We start from the raw sequence: 25,357 nt of genomic DNA on the forward strand, positions 1-25,357 counted from the left end.
GTGTTAAAGTATAGGATATAAGAATTTTTAAATTCCTGTTTTTTGGTTGAAAAAAAAAAATCAATGAATACTCTAAGGTGGGGAGGGTGAACAATATGAAGTGGAACAGAAATTGAATAGAAAAAGGTCTAGTTTGATGTACAATATGCTCATTCTTAAATTGTCATTTAATATAATTAACTAATTACCATTTTTGATGCATTTAAAAAAAAATAACCAATTCAGAACGTGAAATCTTTAATCTACGACTTTATTTACTTTTAGCAAGAACAATGGTAGTTGACATGTTTTTCATTACTCTTCTTCTCTATGAATGACTCAAAATTGTAGAAGAGGGCAGCATTTTATTTGAAGACCAAAGCCACAGTAATACAAGTCAATGCTTGTGTTTTTTCCGGCCCAAAATGAAACTCGTTTCATTGCAAATGCACAGCGTAACTGCAGCTCAAGTTTGCAAGCAGAGGAGGAAGAAAAAAAAGTTTAGACCGTTTCAGTGCATGATGAGATTTCTAAGAAGAATTTAATGTGGTCTTAGCATCTCACACGGCCCAAGTTCAAGTGATAAATACAAAACAGGCCCGTGACGCTATTAAAATCCAAAGGGGAGGAACTGTGGGGGTACAAACAGCTGTATTTACACCATAATTACACCAAGGCAGTTTGATTTAAAAATGTAAATTTTGCTCGAACAGCACCATACATTATGTACAATTAGTTATAAAATCGAGCCCCCTTTGACCTATAAAACCAAAAGTATTCCTGAGTACTCAGCTCCGGTCAGGCTCCAGTTTGATGTTAGGGGGGGCGCTGTTATAACAGTCCTGCTCTTGATACATTTTTACAGGGATGAGTGACACAAGGAAGGCCAACTATGTGTTAAGAGAGGCAAACGTAAGGCGCCGGGTGAATTCCTAACTGGGCCAGAGCAAGCGCTACAAGCGGCCGTCTGCGTCAAGAGAAGGTGGCGGCCAGCGAGATGGCGAGGATGATGATGACCACGGCCAAGCAGATTGCGATCCAGAGCTTTTTCTGCGCCAGAACAAAGACAATCAGTCATGTGCCTTTGAGCCCACAAAGAAATTAAGAGGTATTCAGTAGTAAATGTTATTGAAAAAAATAAAAAAAATCAGGAGTGAGCATGGTTGGGATTTTTCCATTATATTTAGTCGTTTTATTTTTTTTTTTTTTAAATAGTTTATTTTTTAAGCCCAAGCTAAAAAGAGATGAGTGAATGACATTACCTTGCGCGCTTTCTGTTGATACGTGACTGCTTTCTCTGTTTGCTCCTTGGCCCTTTCCACATAGTTGGACGACTGCTTGATGTTATGCTCGATGTGGTCCACCATCTCTCCCTGCAGGATACACACTTTATTTATAGAGCACTTGAAAACCAACCAACCTATCTGAAGTGTTCTGCCACTCACGACTGAAACATGTACGTCAATATATTATGTGGGTGCATGGGAATTGGAAATGCCCAAAAAAAAAAAAAAAACTGAGGGAAGTAAAGGCGGATGTCGTACCTGAGCCTCCACCTCCATGGCCAAGTACTGAAACATTTCATGAAGATCTCTGATGCTTCGTTCCAGCTTGAGAATCTCGTCGTGCCGCGATTCGATCTCGTTCAGCGCTTGTTTGGTGGCTTTGGCGTCGCTCAGGATCTGCCCCACAAATTCAACAATTTGCCATAGCAGTACAAAGACAGACCCAAAATATTTTGCCAATATTTTTGTTGATTTAAAAAAAAATTGGGATTTTTTTCCCCTCTCAAAATTGAAAGATAACCTGTATTACTTTGTATAATAAACTACATCAGATTTATTCTACATCGTCATCATCCAGCTGTACTCACATTTTGCGTGAAAACATCTGTCTGGCCGCTTTCCAACATTGAATCCAGCTCCTCGTCTGTCACTTTGGTGCCGGCTAACAAAACAAGATAGTGTCATTTATTAAATAATCTTTTGAACAACTAATCATGTGACTCACTGATCTTGAGTTGCCTTTGTATCCTCTCCACGTTGCGGTCTCGGTACTGCGCCTGGATGGTGTTGCAGTGGCCCATCAGCTCCACAAACTCCCTGGACAGGACGGCGTGCTGCAGACGCAGAAAAATATGGAGAGGGAGGAGCCGCTCAGTTCAGAAAGCCCTTTGAGGAAAAAAAAAAATTCTTAAAACAACGTGCGGCACCACCTGAGTGCGCTGCATGCGAGCGTTGATCGACACGTATTTGCCATCATCGTCTCCCTTCTTGGGCTCAATGCCTGCATTACATTGATGAGCAGTCAAACACAAAAAAACCAAAACCCCATCTCAACATCACAATTTTTCACCCCAAAAAAATATTTATGAATGTGGTCGTTTCTTCCTTTTGCTTACAGAAAAACAAATGATAAAAATGACTCTCTAAATTGGCAACACAGCCATGTTAGTGGAAATAGTGCATGTCAAGAGGGACACGCTTCGAAAAAAGAAAAAAATTCTGACTAATTGACTGCAGATGTTGATTACAAGTGTGACATTTACTCTTCAGTTTCTTGTGAATTTGACTGGCCAGTGTCTTGATCTTGTCTCGTAGCGTCTGCAGCTCTTTCTTCATTCCTGCAAAGGTGACATCACCATGCCAAGTTATCTTGTGGAGTGTACATTAGACACATTGCACACAAAAACATAAGCACGTCTCACCCTCCTCGGGCAGCGCCACACCCAGAACCGTTTTCTGTTTGTTCTCAAGGTCGCAGACCATTCTCTTCAGGCTGTAAAGACCCTCATTGATTTCTTGCACCTGCACACGTCAAAAAAGACACACTTTTACCAAATTGTCAACCGGCTCAGAAGATCTATGGCTCGGACACTTCAGTTGAAGGGCCAACTGTTCTAAGTCACTCGCAAACTCAGGAAATGTTGCGCTCACTTTTTTAAAGAAGCTCTCATTGTCCTTTTCGTCTTTGGCCAAAGAGCTTCCAGGATTTATCATCAGAGATTTGCCCTCATCGTCGTCATCCGAAGCGTCGCCTTTCTGCGCACATGGAAATGAAAAAGAAAACAGCCAGAATGAGAAAACGACATCATGAGGTGACGGCTTTCGCCCAGCAATGCCATTTACGACATATGAATGTATTGTACAAAAGTGTGTGTGTGTCTTGATTAAATTTCATAAAAACAGTTTATTTACATGTCGTATGTTTTTTGATTTAGGTTCGACAATGCAGTCTTTTTTTTTTTTAAGTGGTGCTTTTCAAGTTGACTTGAGATTTGTGATTTGAGTCACGAGTATGGTCACGGAATTTAATAAATTTGGAAGCCAGGAAAAACAAAGCAAATAAAAAAAAAGAAAGTGAGAGAGTTGTGATAATGAATTGTCCTGTTTCACCAGTAAATACTAAAAATAAAAAAAGATTAGAAATGTGGAAGCTGGTTTGCACCAGTAAAATCTATCTATCTATCTCGATCGCTAGATAGTTACAAAGATCATATTGTACAAATACAAATATCGTAAAAAGGTTTTAGCGATAGGGAACTAAACTGGTGGGTTTCCACACCAGAGGATTTTTTATGGAGATTGACAAATGAAGGCTCCAGTTTCATATAACGTCAATTTGAGTCTTTCTTTTATTTAAAAAAAAGTTTCAGGCTTTACAAGTTTAATAAGACCGTAATTAGTCCGGAATCGTTTATTTACTATAAATACTGCAACTTCCTTCACCTATGGGTGCATGACAATTACGTGATCTTCTACTGGATAAGACGTACACATTTAATTCGTGTGTCTTTTCTGTGACAAGTGCAGGATGATTTTTCGAATTCAAAACATGTGTCATGATTGCGACCCACAGCGGCTGGCCGCCCCCTTGCAGGGCTATGACATCCTCCAGCGGAAGTTGCCGATAAAACAACGCCCAAAGCGAGCGTGGATGCAAAACAAAAGGTCAAATAGTCTTGAGGTCATTTTAAACAAATTTGGATCCTGTCCCGATGTGGATGTTGTCGCGAGGTAAGAGGTGATATTTGCGACCGTTACTCGATTGGGTGCTAAAGTGCAAGCTATCGTGCTAAAGCTAAAGCTACTGCAGCACAGAAAGACTTCTCACACTTACGTTCCCCAATTCTTTAGTTCGATCCCGCATTTTCGTCGGCTCCTAACCGCGCAGAGTAATGCCGGAGACGCCGCAGCGGTGCGCCGAAGTGTGTCGACTTTCAGCGGGCTGGAAGAACGTCAGCAATGAAAAGGTGAAAAGTTTTTAGTTTGGTTGTCATTCAACAAGTTTATTTGATGGGCTTCGGTACTTCTTCTTTCCCTGCCGCTGATGGGCTGCCCCGGATTTTCGACTCCTTAGCGCCCCAAGGGACGCTGCTGTGTAAGTGCACCATGAGTTCCAAGTGTACTCGCTTCCTGCAGCGTTTTTTAAAAAATAATTTAATGATATGTTAATTTTGCATTTGAAAAAATAATCTAAATAGATGAATAAATAAATAAAGAAATATACCTGACCATTTTAACATTTTCACAATTTCCATTTTCCGCAAATAAATGTTCTGACTGACAACTTCTGAAACGTGTGCGTGAGTGTGTGCGTGTGTGTGTGTGTGCGTGTGGGGGCGGGCGTTAAGTTGTGAGATGTTTATAGAAAACAAAAAAATTTATTTTACTCTAACATTTATACAGAAGAATGGCAGAAATATTTTTTTCCGATCTGATGGGTGAAACCCAAATGCACATTATTGATAAAACATGTCACAAAAAGGATTAATAGTCAAGATAATGATAATGATGTAACAGTTTGTATTATTTTAACCATAGCTATACTGAATCTAATAACCAATTTCTTGGTCGCTTCAATCCAATCAGTGTGGGGAGTTTTTAACCCCATGGTTTATCAAAATCTTAGCCGAACGTGTTGGTTCGAATCCTGGTTGATTGTTGTGAATAATCCAAATATAATTTCCCTATAATTTACTACCAATAAAAAGCATTAAATAAAAAAAAAGTCTTCAAACATGTTGACAACAACAAAAAACAACAAACATTAAATATATTCCACTCAAAACGAGGACCTGCCACACAAGAAAAAAACTTAACATGGACAAATAATATACTAATTTTTATGTTTTTACATTATCATGTTCACGTATTCGCTGAGTTGTCACATTTTTACGTGATAAATTTCACGTTTTTACATGATGAGTTTGGTGGGGGGGTTTTCTACTATGTCAGCAATATGCTTCTGTAATATGTGTGTGCTTTTAAGTTTTTCTTTTATGTTTTTAGCAATACAAATGTGGACTTTGTTCTACATTTTGAATGACCGCGCTACGAGAATCAACTGAACATTCGTATGTTTTGATAGACTACACTTCCCATGATGCACCGGGACGCCAGCGTCAAGCGTGCGAGGAGGGAGGGAGAGCGGGAACTGTCAGTGGCCGAGCACGGACGCGCAAATTCGGTCGACAAGCACCAGCGCCATCACCTCGGGACCGAGCGAGGCGGCCCACGGACACACGCCGGCCGGCCGCCCTCGTCGTCGCCGCCATGAAGGCAGGAGCGGTCGCTCGGGGTGGTTGTTACGGCGGCGGACGTCATCCATGATACCTCCCGGAGCTGGCGTAGCGCAGAAGAAGACGACAAGATGAAGAAGCAGTTCAACCGAATGAGACAGCTCGCCAACCAAACAGTGGGCAGGTAGGAAGGAATGGATGGAGGTCGCGCCGCGTGCACGATTGATTGATGGCGTGGATGCGCACGCACAGGCGCGGGCATGATGACCGTGGAGAAATGGGCAACGCCTCCCTGACCCCCCCCCCCAACCACCACCACCCTTTAGGCACCCTGCAGTGATAAGGGGGGTGCATGGGGGGTGGTCTCACTTGCATGGCTGTCACGTATTGATCTGACAATCACCATGGAGGACACTTGATTAGATACTCTATCTATCTATCTATCTATCTATCTATCTATCTATCTATCTATCTATCTATCTATCTATCTATCTATCTATCTATCTATCTATCTATCTATCTATCTATCTATCTATCTATCTATCTATCTATCTATCTATCTATCTATCTATCTATCTATCTATCTATCTATCTATCTATCTATCTATCTATCTATCTATCTATCTATCTATCTATCTATCTATCTATCTATCTATCTATCTATCTATCTATCTATCTATCTATCTATCTATCTATCTATCTATCTATCTATCTATCTATCTATCTATCTATCTATCTATCTATCTATCTATCTATCTATCTATCTATCTATCTATCTATCTATCTATCTATCTATCTATCTATCTATCTATCTATCTATCTATCTATCTATCTATCTATCTATCTATCTATCTATCTATCTATCTATCTATCTATCTATCTATCTATCTATCTATCTATCTATCTATCTATCTATCTATCTATCTATCTATCTATCTATCTATCTATCTATCTATCTATCTATCTATCTATCTATCTATCTATCTATCTATCTATCTATCTATCTATCTATCTATCTATCTATCTATCTATCTATCTATCTATCTATCTATCTATCTATCTATCTATCTATCTATCTATCTATCTATCTATCTATCTATCTATCTATCTATCTATCTATCTATCTATCTATCTATCTATCTATCTATCTATCTATCTATCTATCTATCTATCTATCTATCTATCTATCTATCTATCTATCTATCTATCTATCTATCTATCTATCTATCTATCTATCTATCTATCTATCTATCTATCTATCTATCTATCTATCTATCTATCTATCTATCTATCTATCTATCTATCTATCTATCTATCTATCTATCTATCTATCTATCTATCTATCTATCTATCTATCTATCTATCTATCTATCTATCTATCTATCTATCTATCTATCTATCTATCTATCTATCTATCTATCTATCTATCTATCTATCTATCTATCTATCTATCTATCTATCTATCTATCTATCTATCTATCTATCTATCTATCTATCTATCTATCTATCTATCTATCTATCTATCTATCTATCTATCTATCTATCTATCTATCTATCTATCTATCTATCTATCTATCTATCTATCTATCTATCTATCTATCTATCTATCTATCTATCTATCTATCTATCTATCTATCTATCTATCTATCTATCTATCTATCTATCTATCTATCTATCTATCTATCTATCTATCTATCTATCTATCTATCTATCTATCTATCTATCTATCTATCTATCTATCTATCTATCTATCTATCTATCTATCTATCTATCTATCTATCTATCTATCTATCTATCTATCTATCTATCTATCTATCTATCTATCTATCTATCTATCTATCTATCTATCTATCTATCTATCTATCTATCTATCTATCTATCTATCTATCTATCTATCTATCTATCTATCTATCTATCTATCTATCTATCTATCTATCTATCTATCTATCTATCTATCTATCTATCTATCTATCTATCTATCTATCTATCTATCTATCTATCTATCTATCTATCTATCTATCTATCTATCTATCTATCTATCTATCTATCTATCTATCTATCTATCTATCTATCTATCTATCTATCTATCTATCTATCTATCTATCTATCTATCTATCTATCTATCTATCTATCTATCTATCTATCTATCTATCTATCTATCTATCTATCTATCTATCTATCTATCTATCTATCTATCTATCTATCTATCTATCTATCTATCTATCTATCTATCTATCTATCTATCTATCTATCTATCTATCTATCTATCTATCTATCTATCTATCTATCTATCTATCTATCTATCTATCTATCTATCTATCTATCTATCTATCTATCTATCTATCTATCTATCTATCTATCTATCTATCTATCTATCTATCTATCTCGCCATCTATCCATCTATCTTTCTTTATTGGATCTCGTTTGAGGGTGTACCTAATAACATGACCAGTTATGCATTTGAAATTGTGACTGATCCATAGAGACACACCTTATTTGTCATACAGGTGTTTCTTTAGGCAGTCGCGTACCACTGTAGCATTTTCCACATTCGTAATGTTTTCGAATGTTCAACATGGTTTTGTAGCTTATCAAGTCGCAGCGTCTTCTCATTGGAGGTTTGTTTTAATTCTAAGATTGGCTCCCAAATTTCCCTAAGACAAAATGCTGTCTTTTTTTCTTCTTTCGGTGTTGGATTCCAGAAAAGCTTTTTTAATCCCAGACTTGAACTGGGTGTCCAAGTATTTAGCGGCCGTACCGGTTGAACACTGCGACACGCCACGCTTAATGAAAGGAGATGTGATTAATCCTCCTTAAATCCACAAAGTATATAAACACTTTTTTTGGTTTGCGCAGCGACTCTTCTTCTTCGTTTCTTTTCATCTCCTGGTAAAACTGAAGTCTCAGATGGGTTGAGAGAAAGAGATCATGATTGAAGTCTTGTCAAATCTTTTATTTTTACGAGATTGTTACCTCAGGCGGTTTTTACGTTCGTCTCCATACTTTGACCTTTCCATCACTTTGGTGGAGGTTAATCTTGTTCTCATTAGTCCATAAAACTTTGTTCCAAAAACTTTTGTGGCTAATCTCTATATATCTTTGCAAAATTTAATGAGGCCTTGCGATTCTTATTGGTGATGAGTGGTTTGCAATCCTGTGGACTGTAAATTTCTTCTCTCGAAGTATTCTTGGATTAGTTGATTGTGATACTTTCATCCCTGTGGACGGCAGTGATGTCACGGACTGTTGTCTTTGAGTGTTTCTTCACAGCTCTCACGTTTCTGTCATCAAGTGTTGATAAACTTGGCCGACCTGTTTTCTATCTTTTCTTCAGTCCACCAGTTTCTTTCTTTTCCCGGATATTCCAAATTCTGGTATTGGCTATGCCTATGATCAAATTTTCTCTTAGATTCAAAACGGTTTGGTTTTCTATAGACAGCTATATGGTCTTCATGTTTACTTAAAAGCAAATTCAGTCTTCACCGGTAAAACCCAAAGGCAACGCCTGAGCAACTTGAAACACCCTTTAGTCACACGTTCCAATGCTTTTTCTCACTTGAATAGTAGTAGTTGTATTCACAACCGTTTACCACGTGTATTTGTTACCTGCCATGGAATAATGTACCCCTATGAAATATGGCTGTTTGGCCTTGGCGGAGGCCTGCTTGTTGTTCACGCACGCGTGGACCACACAGTGAGAAAGTGGGTCGACTTGTCGCCTCTCATCGACCAACGCGCGCTCCGTGTTTATTCAAACGGGAGCTGCGACTTCCGGCCTGCAGACGAAGGGCGCAGATTCCAGCCATGGAAAAAAAGATACTAGTGAGACACAGAATCTCATCATCATCACATTTAGTCTTGACTTAGAAATGGCAGCAGTGTTGTCATTTTTTTGTGCTCATGAGTGTTGTGGAAGATGGAGCCCAGTGAGGTGATTCCTGCTGCTAATGGCTTGTAACCTGCCTCACAAGCGATGCAATTGGCGTGTTTAAAACTGGGTTGGGCAAAGTACTAAATATATTATTTATAGCATACATATAATATCCCCAGCACCAAACTTTGCCCAACGTGGCGCTTAAAGTGATGCTTCTTGCTGCCCAATCTCCAGTGTGACCTTGGGAGCCCGCTTAACTTGGAAGCCACCACTGTTTTCTGTGAGTGACCTTAAAACCATATTTTGAACGGTACTCTTTTATTAAGACGTCATCATCAGAAGACGGAAGCACAACCATTTTTATTCCCCTTAACTTGTTCCCCCAATGGCATCACTTCAATCCAGATGTGGGTCGCCAGAGGTTCAGACGCAGTTCAGCTCATCTCCAGAACAGCAAGCGTGCAGCGTTAATCCCGCCTAAACTGTGTGACTGAGCGACAAAGTGTAAAGCCAAAGCGTGCAGGATGAGTGGGGGGATGACGCGTCATCTTCTGCTTCATTCACGGTTTCCATGGCGACGACGCCGTAAAGCGAAAGAAGGAGCTTCGAGGGAAGGCATGCGGAGACGACCATTTATTGTCACAAAATTTGTACACTAAATACGTGGAGCACACTTCTCTGTAATAAGTAATATCCTCGACTTTGTGTTTCTAGATAATGTGCATTTGATTTGCTCACCCAGCTGTTCAGGAATGAGTTTCATATTATTCATTTGTATTTTGCCTCCATAGCACACCTGATTTGCGGTTACAAATTATCATTGATGCCCTTGTTATATCTGTATTGTGGCCATGATGCGAAAAATGTCTGCAGCTCCCTAAGAAAGTGAAGATGAGGAATGGAGGTAGAGTATAAATGGTTGGACTGGTTTTTATGAACCACTTGAAGCCCGCAGGCAATAAAAATGGAGAAATTGTTTGCGTTGCATTTTAAAGTCATTAGCGGCTGTCAGCTCCTGTGAGTGAAGACGTGACTCGAAATGACTTTTTCTTTAATAGCTTAATTTTTTATTTTTTTTTGCTCATTTAGTTTTTCATGCTATTCTTCACATTGGGAATTGAGTCGTGACTGCCCATCCAGTTTAACTCTCAGATGGCTTTTCCTCGGTTAGTTTGGATGCTTGCTCGTGTGGGATTTGTCTTCAACTTTCCAAAATTGACACGCATGTTAGCTTAATGACAAACATTACGGACTCAGTTCTAGTTGTGACTACTTCGGCTTTATTTGACTTGGCGACAGCAGCAAGAGGAGGAGGGGGTATTATGGGATGCTCCCCGTGCAGCAGCATCTCTCGGATGGCGTCCCAGCCTTCAGCTGCAAACTTTAATCCACTCAGTGGTTGGAAGCACGACATGAGCAAAATTACCTTTTTGCTTTTTCTCATTTTGGATTTTTTTGATCGGGCTGATTGTAGATGTCTCTTGTACAGTGTGAACTTCATTTGCGGAGTCCCCCATGGTACCGTAAACAGTCCACTTCTTTTTCTCGACGTGTTTGAGGAGGTGAAGTTTTTCTTAGCGCTGAGCCAAACGAACTTGGTTGATTGATTTATTATTTTTTCTTTGTGACGAACTCGACTATTACTTCGTTATTTTGCGTGTGTGTGTGTCCTCCTGTAGTGCTGGTGAGAAACATCTGCGCTCTGTGCCGACTTTTGAGCCTCTGAAGCGAGCTTAGTGGACTCGGGTTATGCTGCTTATTGTCGAAGAGGATGAGGAGCTTTTCCGCTGATTAGATAGACGCATCACAAAGAGATGGGGGACGCTCCCACTGTTTGTCCTCCGCTTGTAATCCCATCACGGACATCCCCATGAAGCACACAACCTTCATGAGTCATGTGACGTGCGGGCATGAAAATTCCGTATGGTGTGGTCCATAATCCACTTGGACGTCATTGACGAGGTTGAGGTGTTTTCGTCCTGCCAAAAAGCTTGGGAGCGTTGGCTGTGTATCTGAGGCAGCTATGGTGGAACACGCCTATGTTGCCGCGGCGACTGGGACCCGGCTGTCTCGAGGTGACGTTAGCCACCCAGCTGTAGGCGTTCTTCTGCTGGCCTTGTGCTGAGAGCACATACAAGAAAGGACGTGATGTCAAAGACGGGGTGCGGCACTTTAGCAACGCTAGGAGACACTTGATGAGAGCCAGGACTGTTTCTGGAACGTTCCGCTTCATTCAGGAATGTTGAAAAACAGCTGCATCTTTTATTTTATTTGGAGCTGTTGAAACAGTGATCTCATTTAGGCGTTTCCACGGCAACGGTTGTGGCCTCTTGTAACCGTGGCAACATCTATCACAGTGATTTCCCCATGCATGTGTCACTATGACCTTATACTGAGATGATCAGCCGTCAGTGATGAAGGTCGACTCAAGGGCATTGATCATATGACGTGTGGACAACATGCTCAAACAGTCAGCTGCAAATGTGTCAGATTGCAAAGGCATCTCCTGTTTTTGTCCCTTGTAATATATTATTTGTTTTCATTTAAGAAATGTACGACTTTATTGTAAGGAAAATGCTTGCATTTTGTGTCGTAAATTGCAATTATGAGACAATGATAACTTTATTTGGAAAACTATTTCACTAGTTGGAGTAATAAGAAATATTACTTGATTTAAAAAAAAAAAACGAAAAAAAACTGTCTTTCATCCCAAAATACTTAACCCTAATATTATAATAATAACAATAATAATTAAATAAATTATAAAAAAAACACTCTTATTCCGCAGAATGGTCTTTTTTATGTGAAATTATGATTTAATCTATGACATAAAAATTACTTGAATCCCATTTATTCCATTATAAAACTACAACTTCAAATCATCCCCATAATAAAATAAAATGTATTTTTCTAATGATCACCATAGTCGTTCATTTACATCACATGATAAGGAAAAAGTAGGTCCTGGAATGCCGCCTTCACAGTTTGCACCCGATTGCGTGAGTCAGGTGATGAGTCAGCGCTCAGCGGACTTTCCCACCGGGTGCCTCGTTCCTTCTCGGGACCGATGAGTGCATCTCGGTTTGTTCTGTCTGGGAACAACAGTGGACGTGGATGTTATTTATGTCTCACTAAACAGCCACTCTCTACACATTCAAGAGGGACAATATTTACTGCCATTGATTCATGCCTCTAAACTTTCAAAGCAGTGGGCCATGGCTCTTGAGTAATCAATCAGTGGTTGAAATTGACCAAAGTTGGGCAAAGTATGCTGATTTTCAATTTATTTATAATTAATTGAATTGTAATTCATTTACCAATCATGTCATTGAATAAAACATTTCAATATATTTTAATTATTAAAAATATATTAACAGATTTTATTAGATACATCCATGTTAAAAATGCATTTAAATAATTAATTTATGTTCATTATAGGGGGTGAACGGCTGAATGAATTCCACAAATAAGACAAAGCTCTGCATAATGACGGTCGGTGGGCCCTACGTGGCCCACGTGCCATACTTTGCTCACCTTTGTTCCAGCTGCACTTTACTTCATCATCAGTAGCTAATACAGTAGCTTACAGTGTGTTCAAATTTGCATTAATTCCAGAGACATCTCTGCGTTGTCATGTTTGCGCTTCGCTACGTAGCAGCTGCCGCAAATCCCGAGGCATCATCTTGTGGATGTGGTCGCGAGTATGTTTCCCCTCAGAAGGCCTCAGGCGTCCCTGGGGGACATGACGCCTGATGAAAGCGCAGCTGACATTTTCAAAAAGACAAGCACACCCCCAACTGTGAAAAATCCCCCCCGACAGTTTACGCTGAAAGATTATGTTCTGCCCCTGCTGAATCCAAACTGGCATTTCTCTGAGGTGCTTGAAAGCGCTAGCATGCTAATATGATTCCATGATTTTGTCACGTGATTGCACTGAAGTGAAGTAACCAAGTACAAAAACTAGACTTTTCAGGTGTCTGTACTCTACTCTACTTCAGGATTTTTCTGAACTTTTTACTTTCGATCCTTACATTTGAGGACTAATACGGTGGGATGTCAGTGAAATTTAATCCATTCCGTGACTGCATTTGCGAACCACGATGTTTGCGAACCAAGGTAATCTCCCCCATTGAAATGAATGGAAATGAAATGAATCCATTTCAGCTCCAGAAGGATATTATATTTAGATTATTTTTAACTGTGCATAATAAAAAAAAAATTCAGTACACTATAGAAATCAATGAGAACAAACTTCTTTTTATGAAGATTCGCGAGTATATCACTGTGCAACGGCTGCACACGGCTAGCGGTATCCAACGTAAACGGAGACTTAAATCTCATCGGAGTCAAGTCACTTAAGTCTAGTCCCCCGTCCCGTTGCCGATAACATCGAGGAACAAGGAATGTGGGTCAAAACGAGGAGGAGAGGCCTTGCGGAGAGCGCCATAAATATCTCCCTGCTTTAAATGGCGCTCGCTGCTTTATTGGGAGCTCGCAGTAACGAGTCCACGCAGCTGAGCCCGGGGCCAGTTGACGCTTTGAAAAACGTACAGGAGCCTCCTCTCTCTTTATTTCATCAAACATGCTGAGCTGCCTTTACATAAAGAAAGAAAGTTAGAGAGAGAGAGAGGTTCCTTCAAGATGTTGTTCAGTGGTGCTGCATGCTTGCAACGCACCTGCTTGATGGGGTGAGAGCAGGTGAACATCAGGATGCGTCGTCATTGTTGAAGCTTTTAAAACAGCGACTGGGCCCACTCATTTGTAGATGGGGTGAATAAAATGCGGATGTAAAATAGTTTCAACAACAATTGTTTTTTTTTTTTTTCATTTATGGAATATTATTTTAATGGTTACATTATTCAACAAAACTATATATAAAAGGAGATTATATGGGAACTTTTTAAATTCATGCAAATATTTTATTTGATTTAGTTCACAATCTACCAATTATTCCTTCAGATAAAGGAATTGATGAAAATTTCTTTACTTGAAATTAGAATTATTTTTCCAAATAATTAAAACCTGTTTATGTAAAATAGATAATTTCAGTAATCAAATCATATGTTGTTAATGTGTAATAATTATTTATAATCAGGATAACAATGTTGGGCTAAAACCAAAATATTTTTCACATATGCTATTAAAAATGACTATGAATAAATATTTATAATCTTTTTCATGATAGCTATTAACTAGCAACATAATTAATAATTCTTTTTATGATAAAATATTCATTTTTATTTTTAATTGAATTATTTTACATCAATTTAACTATGATTTAATAACTATATATATTTTCCCAAAATATTTACAAATATTTTTAAAAGAGATTTTATAATGTCATTGGTTTACTTAACTAGTACATATTTTATTTATTTTTTATTCCATTAATTTAAATACTTTCCAACACATTATTGTCTTTAACCAAGTTTTGGATTAGCTAAATTAATGCTACACATTACAGCTCAGTTGCTGAAGTAAATGCCATGTGGATCATATGAAAGAAGGGTGCAGCCCTTGTGTGGCCCACAGACCATACTTTGCTCACCATTAATTTTTTTTAGTTTTTTTTGTTTCCACCTGAACCTCAACAAACCACTAGTGAGCAGCATATCACCAGCTTTGTAGCGTTTCAAGAAGTCCGCATTACGTGCACCATTTCGGTATTTATCTGCTGCTTCCTCTGTCAGCAGTCAACACAACATAATAAATGCTAACTATTTGAAGGACCCCCCCCAAGCTACGACTTGCAGGCTGCCTTCGCATTAACCCGAAGGAACACTTAAATAGACAAACTATTGCGTCCTCATCATCGCGCTGTTTTGTCATTCGGCCAATTTTTTTTTTCTGCTTGACACGACAGTGCATACCGTACTCACCCGCCGCCACGTATGTTTGCTTTGCGGGTGTAAAGCAACCCCATGTCACACTGCCATGAACCACCACAACTAAAGCTTTCATTGCTGCTTTACAGATTGGAAACACTGGTTTGCCTGTCCCTTGGAATTTAATGTCAGAAATTTTCTTCCTCTGTAAGGGACTTAAAGTATAAAAATAAATCAATTAAGAATTTATATCACACTGACAAACAAAGGGCGCACATTTTAAAACGCCTCCTGCTTGCTATATTCAAATAGAAGCATGGAAGTGTTGTTGTTATTTTTAGCCAGGCTGAATTATTGATGCTGTCGGTGAGAGAAACATTAAAGTTTTAAGTTGGAGCTACCGCAGCAAGTTCTGTGTCAGAACCAGAACCTCAGCACTTACTCACCAGATTCATGACAGGAAGTTGACATTTCTTTTCCATTACTCCATTATCTAAAGTGTAGTTGTTGCAGGTGAGCTGGATAAACAATGACATGGTCACCAGTCAATTGTTTTCTCACAGGAAGATTGTAGCCAAGATTGGAACCCAGACGTGCTTAGAAAGACTTTATTCGCCGTGTTGTGCGGCGTCGACACCGAGGGGCGTAGTGGGTCGAGGTACGGCGGTGGTATTTGGACCGCAGCTCGCTTTGTGATTGTGCAGAAAGAAGTGGGGTTGGGGGTGAAGTCCCTAACCGGGGAGCCGCCGGACACTTTTTCCAACTTTGGGCCGTGAGCGGCATTTTGATGAGCTCCTCTTTCTGGGCCAGCTCCAGCTCCGGGCCGGGTTTGCTTGTCACGTGACCCCATTGTTTGTCATGCAACACCAGTACAACACCAGCAGCACCAGTCTAGTGTGATTGGGCGATGCGGGCGAGTGGGGGGGGGGGGGGGGGTTATTGTTGCCAGCCAATCGGATCCTTGCCCACCCTCGTGTGCTTCCAAGCTGTCTCTCATCTTTTGAGTTCGAGTTCTTTATTGCTCTTAAACAATGTTAGGAGGGGTGTCAATATTTATTAGGTTTGCTACTGTGTGTGTGTTTGTGTGTTCGTGTATTAGTGCATTTTATGCAGATGCATTTGTGTGTTTTTGGTGTATTTTTGGGTGACAGTGTGTATTGGTAGACGTGTGTTAGTGTGTGTGAGGGGGTGTGCGTGGGGGTGCGTGGGGTGTGTGTGTGTGTGTGTGTATTTAGGTATGTGTGTCTTTTTCGTTATGTTTGTGTGTTTGTCTTTGCGTGCGTGTGCGTGTGTGTGTGTGTGTGTGTGTGTGTTTGCGTGTGGGGGTGTATTTGTCTGTGTGGGTGTATTTAGGTATGTGTGTCTTTTTCGTTATGTTTGTGTGTTTGTCTTTGTATTAGTGTTTATTTTTGTGTACGCGTGTGTGTCTTTGTGTGTATTTGTGAATGCTTGTGTGTGCTATGATCTTTTTGTCTCTGCATATTGTGTGCCTGTGGGGGTGTGCACGTGTGTGGGGGGGTGGGTGTGTGTGTGTGTGTGTCTGTTCGCCTAATCAGTGTGTTGCCTCGATGAGCATAAATGTGCCTGTGTTGCAGTGCCCTCAATTTCCGACAACACATGATGTCATCATTCTGATGTTCCAGACTAATTGTGCACTTGTACAGATTGTCCCAGCATAAAGTCAATTCACCGACATCCCTGCTAATTAACAGACACCATCAATCACGCTTACATTATGTTGCCATGTCATAAGTGTGTGCGTGCAAACATTTTCGTGTGTGTCACAAGTGGAACTCCGACCAAAGTCTTTCCTCAGAGCAGCTGTCATTCAGAACATCCTGCGCCGTCACAGCTTCTTTTACACAATCGTGCGTCTCACCATGCAAAGTGCATTCATTTTGTTTCGTCGGAATATTTATTACACTACAGTGACTCCCAAAGACGTGCGGTTTGCGCGCATTTCCTACCTTGTCTTCCTTCCGAGCAACCGTCAATCACAACCTCTCGCCTCATCACGGCTTGTTACCTCAATAGTGCGTCTCACCACGTCGAGTGTTCCCATTCAGCACAAAAATGCCACTATTCTGCCTGCCCGTCGATGACATCATCCCAGAAAGTATTTCCTCCTGCTCTGTGGTTGCCTAGGAGACCACTGGCTGGTTAACAATGGGCGCAGACTGAAAGACCTATTAGTCACATCACTGCTAATCCTGACATTGAGGCTGACACTGTGTGTCTGTGAGGAGGTAGAGGAAGTACGCACGCACACGCGCACACACACACACACACGCACACTTGTATGCTAACCCTCACTAGTATATGAGCGCACAAAAACATGTACTGCATGCATACACACTCACACGCACACGCACACACAGGTGTGCATTGGGGCCCGTTGTCACGGTGACAATTATCAGGCAGATTGATGGCTGATTAGGCAAAGAAGTGAAAGGACCAGATAGTCAGGTCTCATTCTTTCTTCCCTATGCCCACTCCTCCTCCTCCTCCTCTTCTTCCTCCTCCTCCTCCTCTTCCTCCTTACTCGCTGTCTCGGCGGGCCTGAAAGCAGGCGCCGTCCCGCCTGCTAGCGAGGGGATGTGGAAGAGAAAGCTGAGGATCAGCAGGGCTCGAGCTGCCGTTCTGTGAGTTTGTGTGTGTGTTCTGTTTTGTTTTGTTTTTTTTTAGGGGGGGGATATGTAGAACAGGAAGTGAGGGAAGACGGACGGACCCTACCGGGCTGATGAGTTCATTGATAACTTGTTGCTTTAGGCAGTCGGGTTTTTGACCTTATTAACAATCGGGGAGAATACGAGATTACCAATCTAACTTGATGCTGTTGAATTATTCTAGGTCAAAAACATTCAATCTTCACCTTTCTTTCTTTCTTTTTTTCTTTCTTTCTTTTTTCTTATTTCTTTTTTTCTTTCTTTCTTTTTCTTTTCTTTCTTTCTTCTAATGTATGGCAGGGAAATAGTTTCATGTTGTTAACGTACTTTATGATGAATGGAAAAAGTGATAATAACCTGATTTATAAATGATAATGTTGTCAAATAGTTCTGACTTGCAGCAGAAAACAGAAAATGAATAGCAGTCAAAATGTCCGCCAGTTTTTGTTGCGCATTGTATCTTGAATGGTAAACGTTACAACCACGTGATTTATGAACGATGATTTTCTGTTGCAAACGTTGGGAAAAAACATTCAACCACAGTAGAAACTAAAATTAAGATGTCATTATCCTACAACTCTGAGAATGCACCAGGATGCACTCAGATACCAGAAAGTGACAGTGTATAAATATTTTTCTATATTTTTATTTCTATATTTCCTCATATTGCTCATTGAACAGCAGTGAGAGTGAGGGCATCCCATAATCATTTTGCATCCTTGTTGGAAACCAAAAGTGAGTCATTTGCTCCACTCTCTTTCTGCAATATTCATAAGAAATACAGCAAATGGCATTGTGACATGCATGTAAAGTGTGAGTGTGTGTGTGTGTGTGTGTTTCCCAGTTGCTATGGCGACCATATCCCTCCAAGTTGAGCCTGACTCACAATAAGGCTTCTTTTCTCTGTCCCCTTGCAGGGCTGAGAAGACAGAAGTGTTAAGCGAGGACCTCCTCCAGGTGAGTAATAAAGCACGCATGCGGTCCTATCTAATGAATGATAATTTATTTCACTAATTGTAAGTTTCATATTGTGTGTCAAGGCGGAGAAGCGTCTAGAGCTGGTCAAGCAGGTGTCGCACAGCACCCACAAGAAGTTGGCGGCGTGTCTGCAGGGTCAGCAGAACGTGGAGGTGGACAAGAAGTCGGTCAGGTCGCCGTCGGTGAGAAAGCGCACACGTTCATCAACGATTTTTAATTCACGATTCATCGTCTTTAGCGATTAGTTCGACTATTCGGCAGGTTTGCTGGAGCAGTTATTTATCCTCATGTCTGAAACTTTTTAGCCAGGGTGCGTTCTTTCAAAGTCGGTATTATTTTGCCATGGTCGCTTTGCCTAGTCATGGATGATTATTTATATCTGACACAAGATGACAGCATAGCAAAAAAATGTTACGGTAAAGTTTCCCTGAGATTAAACATGCCCTACTCCAGTCCAGTAGGCGGCAGCGATGTGCATTGCAAAGTGGGTGCCAGCTTCTACACACAGCAAGCTTCTTTCAATGAAATTTTTTTTATTTATTTTTTTTTTTGTGGTGACAGGAATAAGAAGTGGAGTCTTTGAGAAGGGGAGAAGTGGAAGTAAAACAGGCAAAATTTAGATGGCAGTGGTGAAGCAGGGCGAGGGACTAGTGTCATGTCGATGCTCGTTTGTTCACATGTTGAGCGTGTGTGTGCGCGTGAGACGATGAACACGTGAATGTGGTCATCATTGTGATCCTTTCGTGTTTTCGTGTAGAAGAAACTTCCTCTTGCGACGCTCGCACAATGTATGGTGGAAGGGGCGGCGCAGCTCGGGGACGAGTCCATGCTAGGGTGAGCACATTAGCGTGTTAGTGGTTAGCAATGTGGTCGCTCCTAAATGTCTGTCGTCTGTTTTGGCGCCGCAGGAAGATGCTGAAGCTGTGCGGCGAGACGCAAGACAAACTGTCCCAGGAGCTCATCCTCTTCGAAGTCACCATCGAGAGAGATGTCATGGACCCGCTGTACGACCTCTCTGAGGTACGAACACCTTTTGAAAAGGTGGTTCACTGTATAGTCATGTGTATCCATACCAAAGCTACCCTAAAATAAAATAAACAAATCAAACAAGAAGTTACGGTATACCTGTGACGATGGAGTTTGGGGGAGGTAATGAAATGAATCTTGTGTGTGACCTTGCGTTTGCCGCTCTAACCTCAACGTGACACCTGCATGCTTGTAAATGAATCTGCATGAGACCAGCACACTAGTGAATGTGTATGTGTGTGTCAAACAAAAGTTAACTCTGCTTGCCCCACTCAGGTGGAAATCCCAAACATCCAGAAACAAAGGAAACATTTAGCCAAACTGGTCCTGGACATGGACTCGGCACGAACACGGTCAGTATGCATGTTTACATTTATGTGTAGGAAGGTGAGAACCAGACCTCAGATCAGTTTTAAATTGTTTTACGAGTTAGGCTAAAATGTGTACTCGTACACTGACCTTATAATGAATATCACATTTTCATCCCTCGCGTTGAAATGGTCGCAGATATTATCAGTCCAGCAAATCGTCGGGTCTGTCCAGCAACCTGCAGCCCAGCGGCGCCAAGGCCGACCACCTGAGGGAGGAGATGGAGGAGGCCGCCAATCGCATGGAGATCTGTCGGGTCAGGAATTTACCTTTACGTGTAACTTTTGTGACAGATGTCAATTGAGGGAGCAAAAATAATAAAGTGAAATGTGGAATTACAAAAAGCATGTATGTGCTTTTTTTTTTCATTTTATTCATATTTATTCAAGCCACAGTAAATTTAAATGTATATGTGAAATTGTTAGTGGTTATTAATTAATCCCAGAAATTTTCACGATGAGAAACCCCTCAATTCCAGCGTTTTTCTGGATTTTAACTGATTTTGAGAGACCAGCAGAATATTGTTTTCTAATCCTGAAAACACTGAGCTATGACGTTAAAAAAAAAAAAAAAAGGCCCAGACGTATCAATACGTCTTTGGGAGGCGGGGACTACGTTTTTGAAAACGTCTTTGTATGTATGTCTTATGGATTGAATGAATTAAATATTTACATTTTTTTCTTTGCAATTAAGCAACTGAAATGTTTTATTGTAAAAAAAAAAAAAAATACACGTTCATTTCATTATTTATTTTATTATTGTTTACTTTTTTTTTTTTTAATGATTGATCATTTTTTTACCGACTTGCTGGTTGTAACACAACAGCAAATGTACATGAACTTGTTTTCCCCAATAGTCACCTTTCGAAAAAATATTATTATTACTGAATATCTTTTTGATTGACGAAAAAATGTTGCCCTTGCACTTCAAACAGGTGCATGCATGAATAACAGTGCAATTAATTCATTTTATTTTTGCAATTATAAAGACTCATCATGGCACACTTTCATTTAGTTTTTTTGTCACCAGGACCAGCTGTCAGCAGACATGTACAGCTCCATGGCCAAAGAACTTGACTATGCAAGCTACTTCCAGACGGTACGTAAAACCTGCGCGCACTCACACGCACACATGTAGGTGCTGATGTGTCGTGTGTCCTGCAGCTGATTGAAGTCCAAGCCGAGTACCACAGGAAGTCACTTGAGCTGCTGCAGAACATTCTGCCTCAGATTAAAGCTCATCAAGGTAAACGGGTGACCACAAACACACGCACTGCTTTTAAACATTGGACAATTAAAAGTAGAGTACTTGAATAATGAATGCAATTCAAATGTATTGCACGTGAAAGTTAATAAATATATTACTAAAAATGATACTTAATTAAAAGTTTAAGCATAAACTGTTCTTGCAGACTAAATTAGAATTTGTGGTACTAAAATGTAAAATACAACACAACTGCATTCGTAGAGTACGGTAGAGTGTGCAACCAACGTGCGTGTGTGTGTTTTGTCAGAGTCGTGGGCGGAGAAGCCTTGCTACGGGAAGCCGCTGGAAGAGCACTTGGAGCTCAGCGGGAGAGATATTGCTTTCCCCATCGAGGCCTGTGTCACCATGCTGCTCGAGTGCGGCATGCAAGAGGAGGTCAGACTCACACAAACAGGGACACTTAAACACACACACACACGCGTGCGCTAACTGAGATGATGTCATGTGCGCACAAACATGACCTCGGTGTAACTCCAACTGCTTTGTAGGTCACTTGTTTTTTTTTATTTTTTTTTAATCAAGTATTTGAACAAGCAGTAAAGGTGTGACTCATGATGTGTTCTCTGGACTTTCAGGGTTTGTTCCGAGTGGCTCCGTCCGCCTCCAAGTTGAAGAAGCTCAAAGCGTCTTTGGACTGCGGCGTGCTGGACGTTCAGGAGTACTCGGCTGACCCACACGCCATCGCAGGTGAGCTCATGTGTTGCTGCTGGGTTGTAACGAACGCAAAATAATGAATAAATATAATAAATATAATTAATATAATATAATATATAATATAATATAATATAATATAATATAATATAATATAATATAATATAATATAATATAATATAATATAATATAATATAATATAATATAAATAAAGCACCAGGTCCAAAAGGAAATGAGACTTTGCTGGGTTATTTATACCCAACACATTGGATTGAGGATTTGACCCAGCACATTGTGTCAAGATTTGGATCCAAGAAGAGGTAAGAAAATGACCCACAAATTGGTAATAATGTTATCAGTAGAGACTTTTAAAACTGCTGAGAAAAAAAACCAAACAAACAAAAAAAAAAACAATTTGGGTAAAAAATGGAACTGTTGAAATTTAACCACTACTTGGTTGAATTTGACCCAACATTATGGGTTGTTTTGGACAAAACTTTTTTTTGGGCTCAGAAAGTTGAGTCAAATTGCTCCATGTAGCAGTGTGGTACATTATTAACCCAAATTATTATTTTTTTACCCAACAGTTTTTAATTAACGAATCTTGGGTAATCTGCTCAAAATCCAAAACTGTCCAGCTAATGGGTTAGAAAAACAACCCAGCATTTTTAGTGTGTGACAAACAGGCATTGGTTAAATTTTTAGTGTAAAACTGTTTTTCTGTACGAAGTTGCATGACTTGACTCGAGTCAGTCTTGAGTCGCCAAATTTTAGGATTTTGGACTTGCTTGTCAAAAACTTATGAAAGACTCAATTGGAAATTGTCTTGCTATTCATTACATGGCTGATCCTGAAAATCTACATTTTTAAATTTGATATGTCATTTATTTTATTAACCTGACAGAAATACAGTGTATATGTCATGAATGCATATGGGAGGAATATACAGTAGCGTATAACTGTCCCACTCCCCAGTGCACAATATTGAAAAAGAATTATTCTTGAGAGCGAGTGCGCAGACGGCTCGTTAAATACGGAGTCAAATCCAAAGTCACTCGCTTGTTGAGCCGACGACTGCGCGCTGAGGACAAATCCCTCTCCAGTAATCCCAAATTCATGTGACTCGGCTGCTGCAGCAAGTCGAATTTGCGAGCTGGGGAGGACGGCCCCCGTGTGCATCACACATCAGCTTCAATGTGAAACTGTCACATCACTATAAAGGTGTGAACAATGTCTTTTCTCTATGTATATTTTGCATATATGGTACCTATTGTCCTTTATTTTTATTTTTTTTACATTTCCCTGCCAAGTTGTCTGCAGATATAAATTAGCTAGAAACTAGAAACTCTTGAGTTTACTTATTTATTTATTTTTTCTTTTCCCTACGTGGTCCTTGACACAAATTCAATTATTGACCTATAGGAGCTTTGAAATCTTACCTGCGTGAGCTCCCCGAGCCCCTGATGACATATGAGCTTTACAACGACTGGATCCAGGCCTCAAAGTAAGTAGCCTCTACATACTACGGGATGGAGTTGAGTCAATTATTTATTTATTTATTTTTTTCGTCTTTGTCATGCTTCCCGCAGCATTCCGGACCAGGACAAGAGACTTCAAGCTCTCCGCAGCGCTTGCGACAAACTACCGCCAGCCAGCAACAACAACTTCAGGTAAGACTTTCACGAAATGTTTTCTTCTTCTGAGTGAGGCGTAAATGAGAAGCACTGCCTTAACTATATTAGAAACCGTTAAGTTTTTTTTTTTTTTCAACAAATCTAATTTTAAATTCCCGTTTTTCTGTCATCTGATTGGTTAGTCAAAGCAAAATTTATTGCAGTTAACTTCGACAGGGCAAAACATGTCTTTAGCGATCTACAAATATATTTAATATAATAATATAACATATTTTGTATGTATTATTGAATGAACCCTTAAAACTGCTGGATCAAAAATGACAATTTGGTTAAAAATAAAATGGACCAACCCACCACTTGGTTCAATTTGACCCAACTTTTGGGTTGTTTTGCACAAAAAAAAAAAATGGCCCAGAAAGTTTGGTCAAATTGTGGTAAGTTGAAGGTGGGTCCATTTTTTGACCAAGCAATTTTAATTTTACACATTTTTTACTGTTATATTGTGTTTTTGTATCGCAATGATAATTTTTTTAATTTTGACGTTTGAGTGCTGGATGCAGTTTTCAATTTGAAAAGGGCTTAAACTTCCACTTATTCGTTAGTTGGCTCCCTTGGAACTTTGCTGGATGCCCGTGATGAAAGTGATGAGATGGAGCGCAAACTGCACGCGTCAGTGTATCTGTCGCATCTTACAAATCAAGTTTATTTTTAGCGCGTCTCCTCAGAGGAGATGTCAGACGCAACCAAACGTGAGCGTCGCTCACCACGACGAGCTGCCTGATGTTTGCGCGCGCACACACACACAGACTCACACACATGGTCGGCCCACTGGCCCACTTTTGTGTCCTCAAGGGTATTCTCAAATGGGAGTAGTCTTTAGCTTGGGGAGGCTTTTATGGAAGTTCATCACACGCGGCTTCACTTGGTTGTCGGGAAACTTGTACAGCTCAGTAATCTCATGTTTTTCTTCTTGAGTGAGTCCGCTGGGAAGAGAAGAAGAAGAAATTAGGAGAAGTAGGTTATGCAAATGTGCGCTACGACCTTGCTCTTCATGTAACATATTTGCAGATATCTGATTAAGTTCCTGTCCAAACTGACGGAATACCAGGACGTAAACAAGATGACGCCTGGGAACATCGCCATTGTGCTGGGGCCCAACCTGCTGTGGACGCACAGCGATGGGTAAGACCAGGGTGGGAAAAGGATGGCAAGTGGGCCACATGCGGCCTCCTCTGCTTTCTAATCCAGGTCCACCAAGCATTTACATTTACATTTATTGCATTATTGTAACTTTTTTTTCTCAAAATCTTTTGATCAAAATGTATTTATTATTGTTTCATGTATTTCTAAGTAATCAAAAAATGAAAATTTATTATTATTTGATAAATAAATAATACAAATAAAAATAATGTTTTACTATATACAGTAATAAAAATAAATAAATAATGAAATTAATGGTAAAAAAAGAGCTTAATCTACTAAAATTGGTGTTTATTAATTTATTAATTAGTTAATTAACATGCAAAAATGGGAATTAATTATTGTTTTATAATTAAAATGAAATATTT

General features: G+C 39.8%; 2 protein-coding genes across 7 annotated transcripts in view; one reads left to right on the plus strand and one right to left on the minus strand.

Annotated features, from left to right (window-relative positions):
- Positions 1-324: 324 nt before the first annotated feature.
- On the minus strand, positions 325-4,349 carry stx4 (syntaxin 4). The gene is made up of 10 exons (XM_088284798.1): positions 4,099-4,349; positions 2,916-3,020; positions 2,687-2,786; positions 2,528-2,602; positions 2,195-2,265; positions 1,990-2,098; positions 1,853-1,926; positions 1,524-1,661; positions 1,242-1,352; positions 325-1,029 (listed from the first exon to the last, which is right to left on the minus strand). The coding sequence occupies exons 1-10, from the start codon at positions 4,126-4,128 to the stop codon at positions 952-954; spliced, it is 891 nt and encodes a 296-aa protein (XP_088140924.1). The 5' UTR covers positions 4,129-4,349; the 3' UTR covers positions 325-951.
- Positions 4,350-5,370: 1,021 nt separating this feature from the next.
- Positions 5,371-25,357, plus strand: part of arhgap44b (Rho GTPase activating protein 44b) — a 30,507-nt gene continuing 10,520 nt past the window's right edge. For 2 of the 6 annotated variants that reach the window (XM_088284792.1, XM_088284795.1), the window contains exons 1-14: positions 5,371-5,684; positions 18,783-18,822; positions 18,906-19,025; positions 19,601-19,677; positions 19,752-19,863; positions 20,146-20,222; positions 20,377-20,494; positions 21,253-21,336; positions 21,402-21,483; positions 21,752-21,879; positions 22,080-22,191; positions 23,578-23,659; positions 23,745-23,825; positions 24,858-24,971. In XM_088284792.1, the coding sequence (XP_088140918.1) occupies positions 5,632-5,684; positions 18,783-18,822; positions 18,906-19,025; positions 19,601-19,677; positions 19,752-19,863; positions 20,146-20,222; positions 20,377-20,494; positions 21,253-21,336; positions 21,402-21,483; positions 21,752-21,879; positions 22,080-22,191; positions 23,578-23,659; positions 23,745-23,825; positions 24,858-24,971 (1,280 nt within the window). In that variant the 5' untranslated portion in view covers positions 5,371-5,631. Of the gene's footprint in view, positions 5,685-17,756; positions 17,842-18,782; positions 18,823-18,905; positions 19,026-19,600; positions 19,678-19,751; positions 19,864-20,145; positions 20,223-20,376; positions 20,495-21,252; positions 21,337-21,401; positions 21,484-21,751; positions 21,880-22,079; positions 22,192-23,577; positions 23,660-23,744; positions 23,826-24,857; positions 24,972-25,357 lie in introns of those variants that run through there. The other 4 variants (XM_088284794.1, XM_088284796.1, XM_088284797.1 and 1 more) reach the window with 4 other exon arrangements.

This window comes from Idiotropiscis lumnitzeri, chromosome 20, assembly GCF_059441095.1.
Source record: "Idiotropiscis lumnitzeri isolate Australia: NSW breed Sydney's pygmy pipehorse chromosome 20, RoL_Ilum_1.0, whole genome shotgun sequence".
In the NCBI taxonomy this organism is placed as follows: Eukaryota; Metazoa; Chordata; class Actinopteri; order Syngnathiformes; family Syngnathidae; genus Idiotropiscis; species Idiotropiscis lumnitzeri.

Bases quoted from the DNA above. Each gene is read 5' to 3' on its own strand.
- stx4 (XM_088284798.1), bottom strand. From the start codon at position 4,128: ATGCGGGATCGAACTAAAGAATTGGGGAAC. The intron at 2,266-2,527 runs GTAAATGTCACA...AATGTAATGCAG, and splicing joins AATTCACAAGAAACTGAAGA to GCATTGAGCCCAAGAAGGGA. The intron at 1,662-1,852 runs GTGAGTACAGCT...TTTGTGGGGCAG, and splicing joins CAGATGTTTTCACGCAAAAT to ATCCTGAGCGACGCCAAAGC.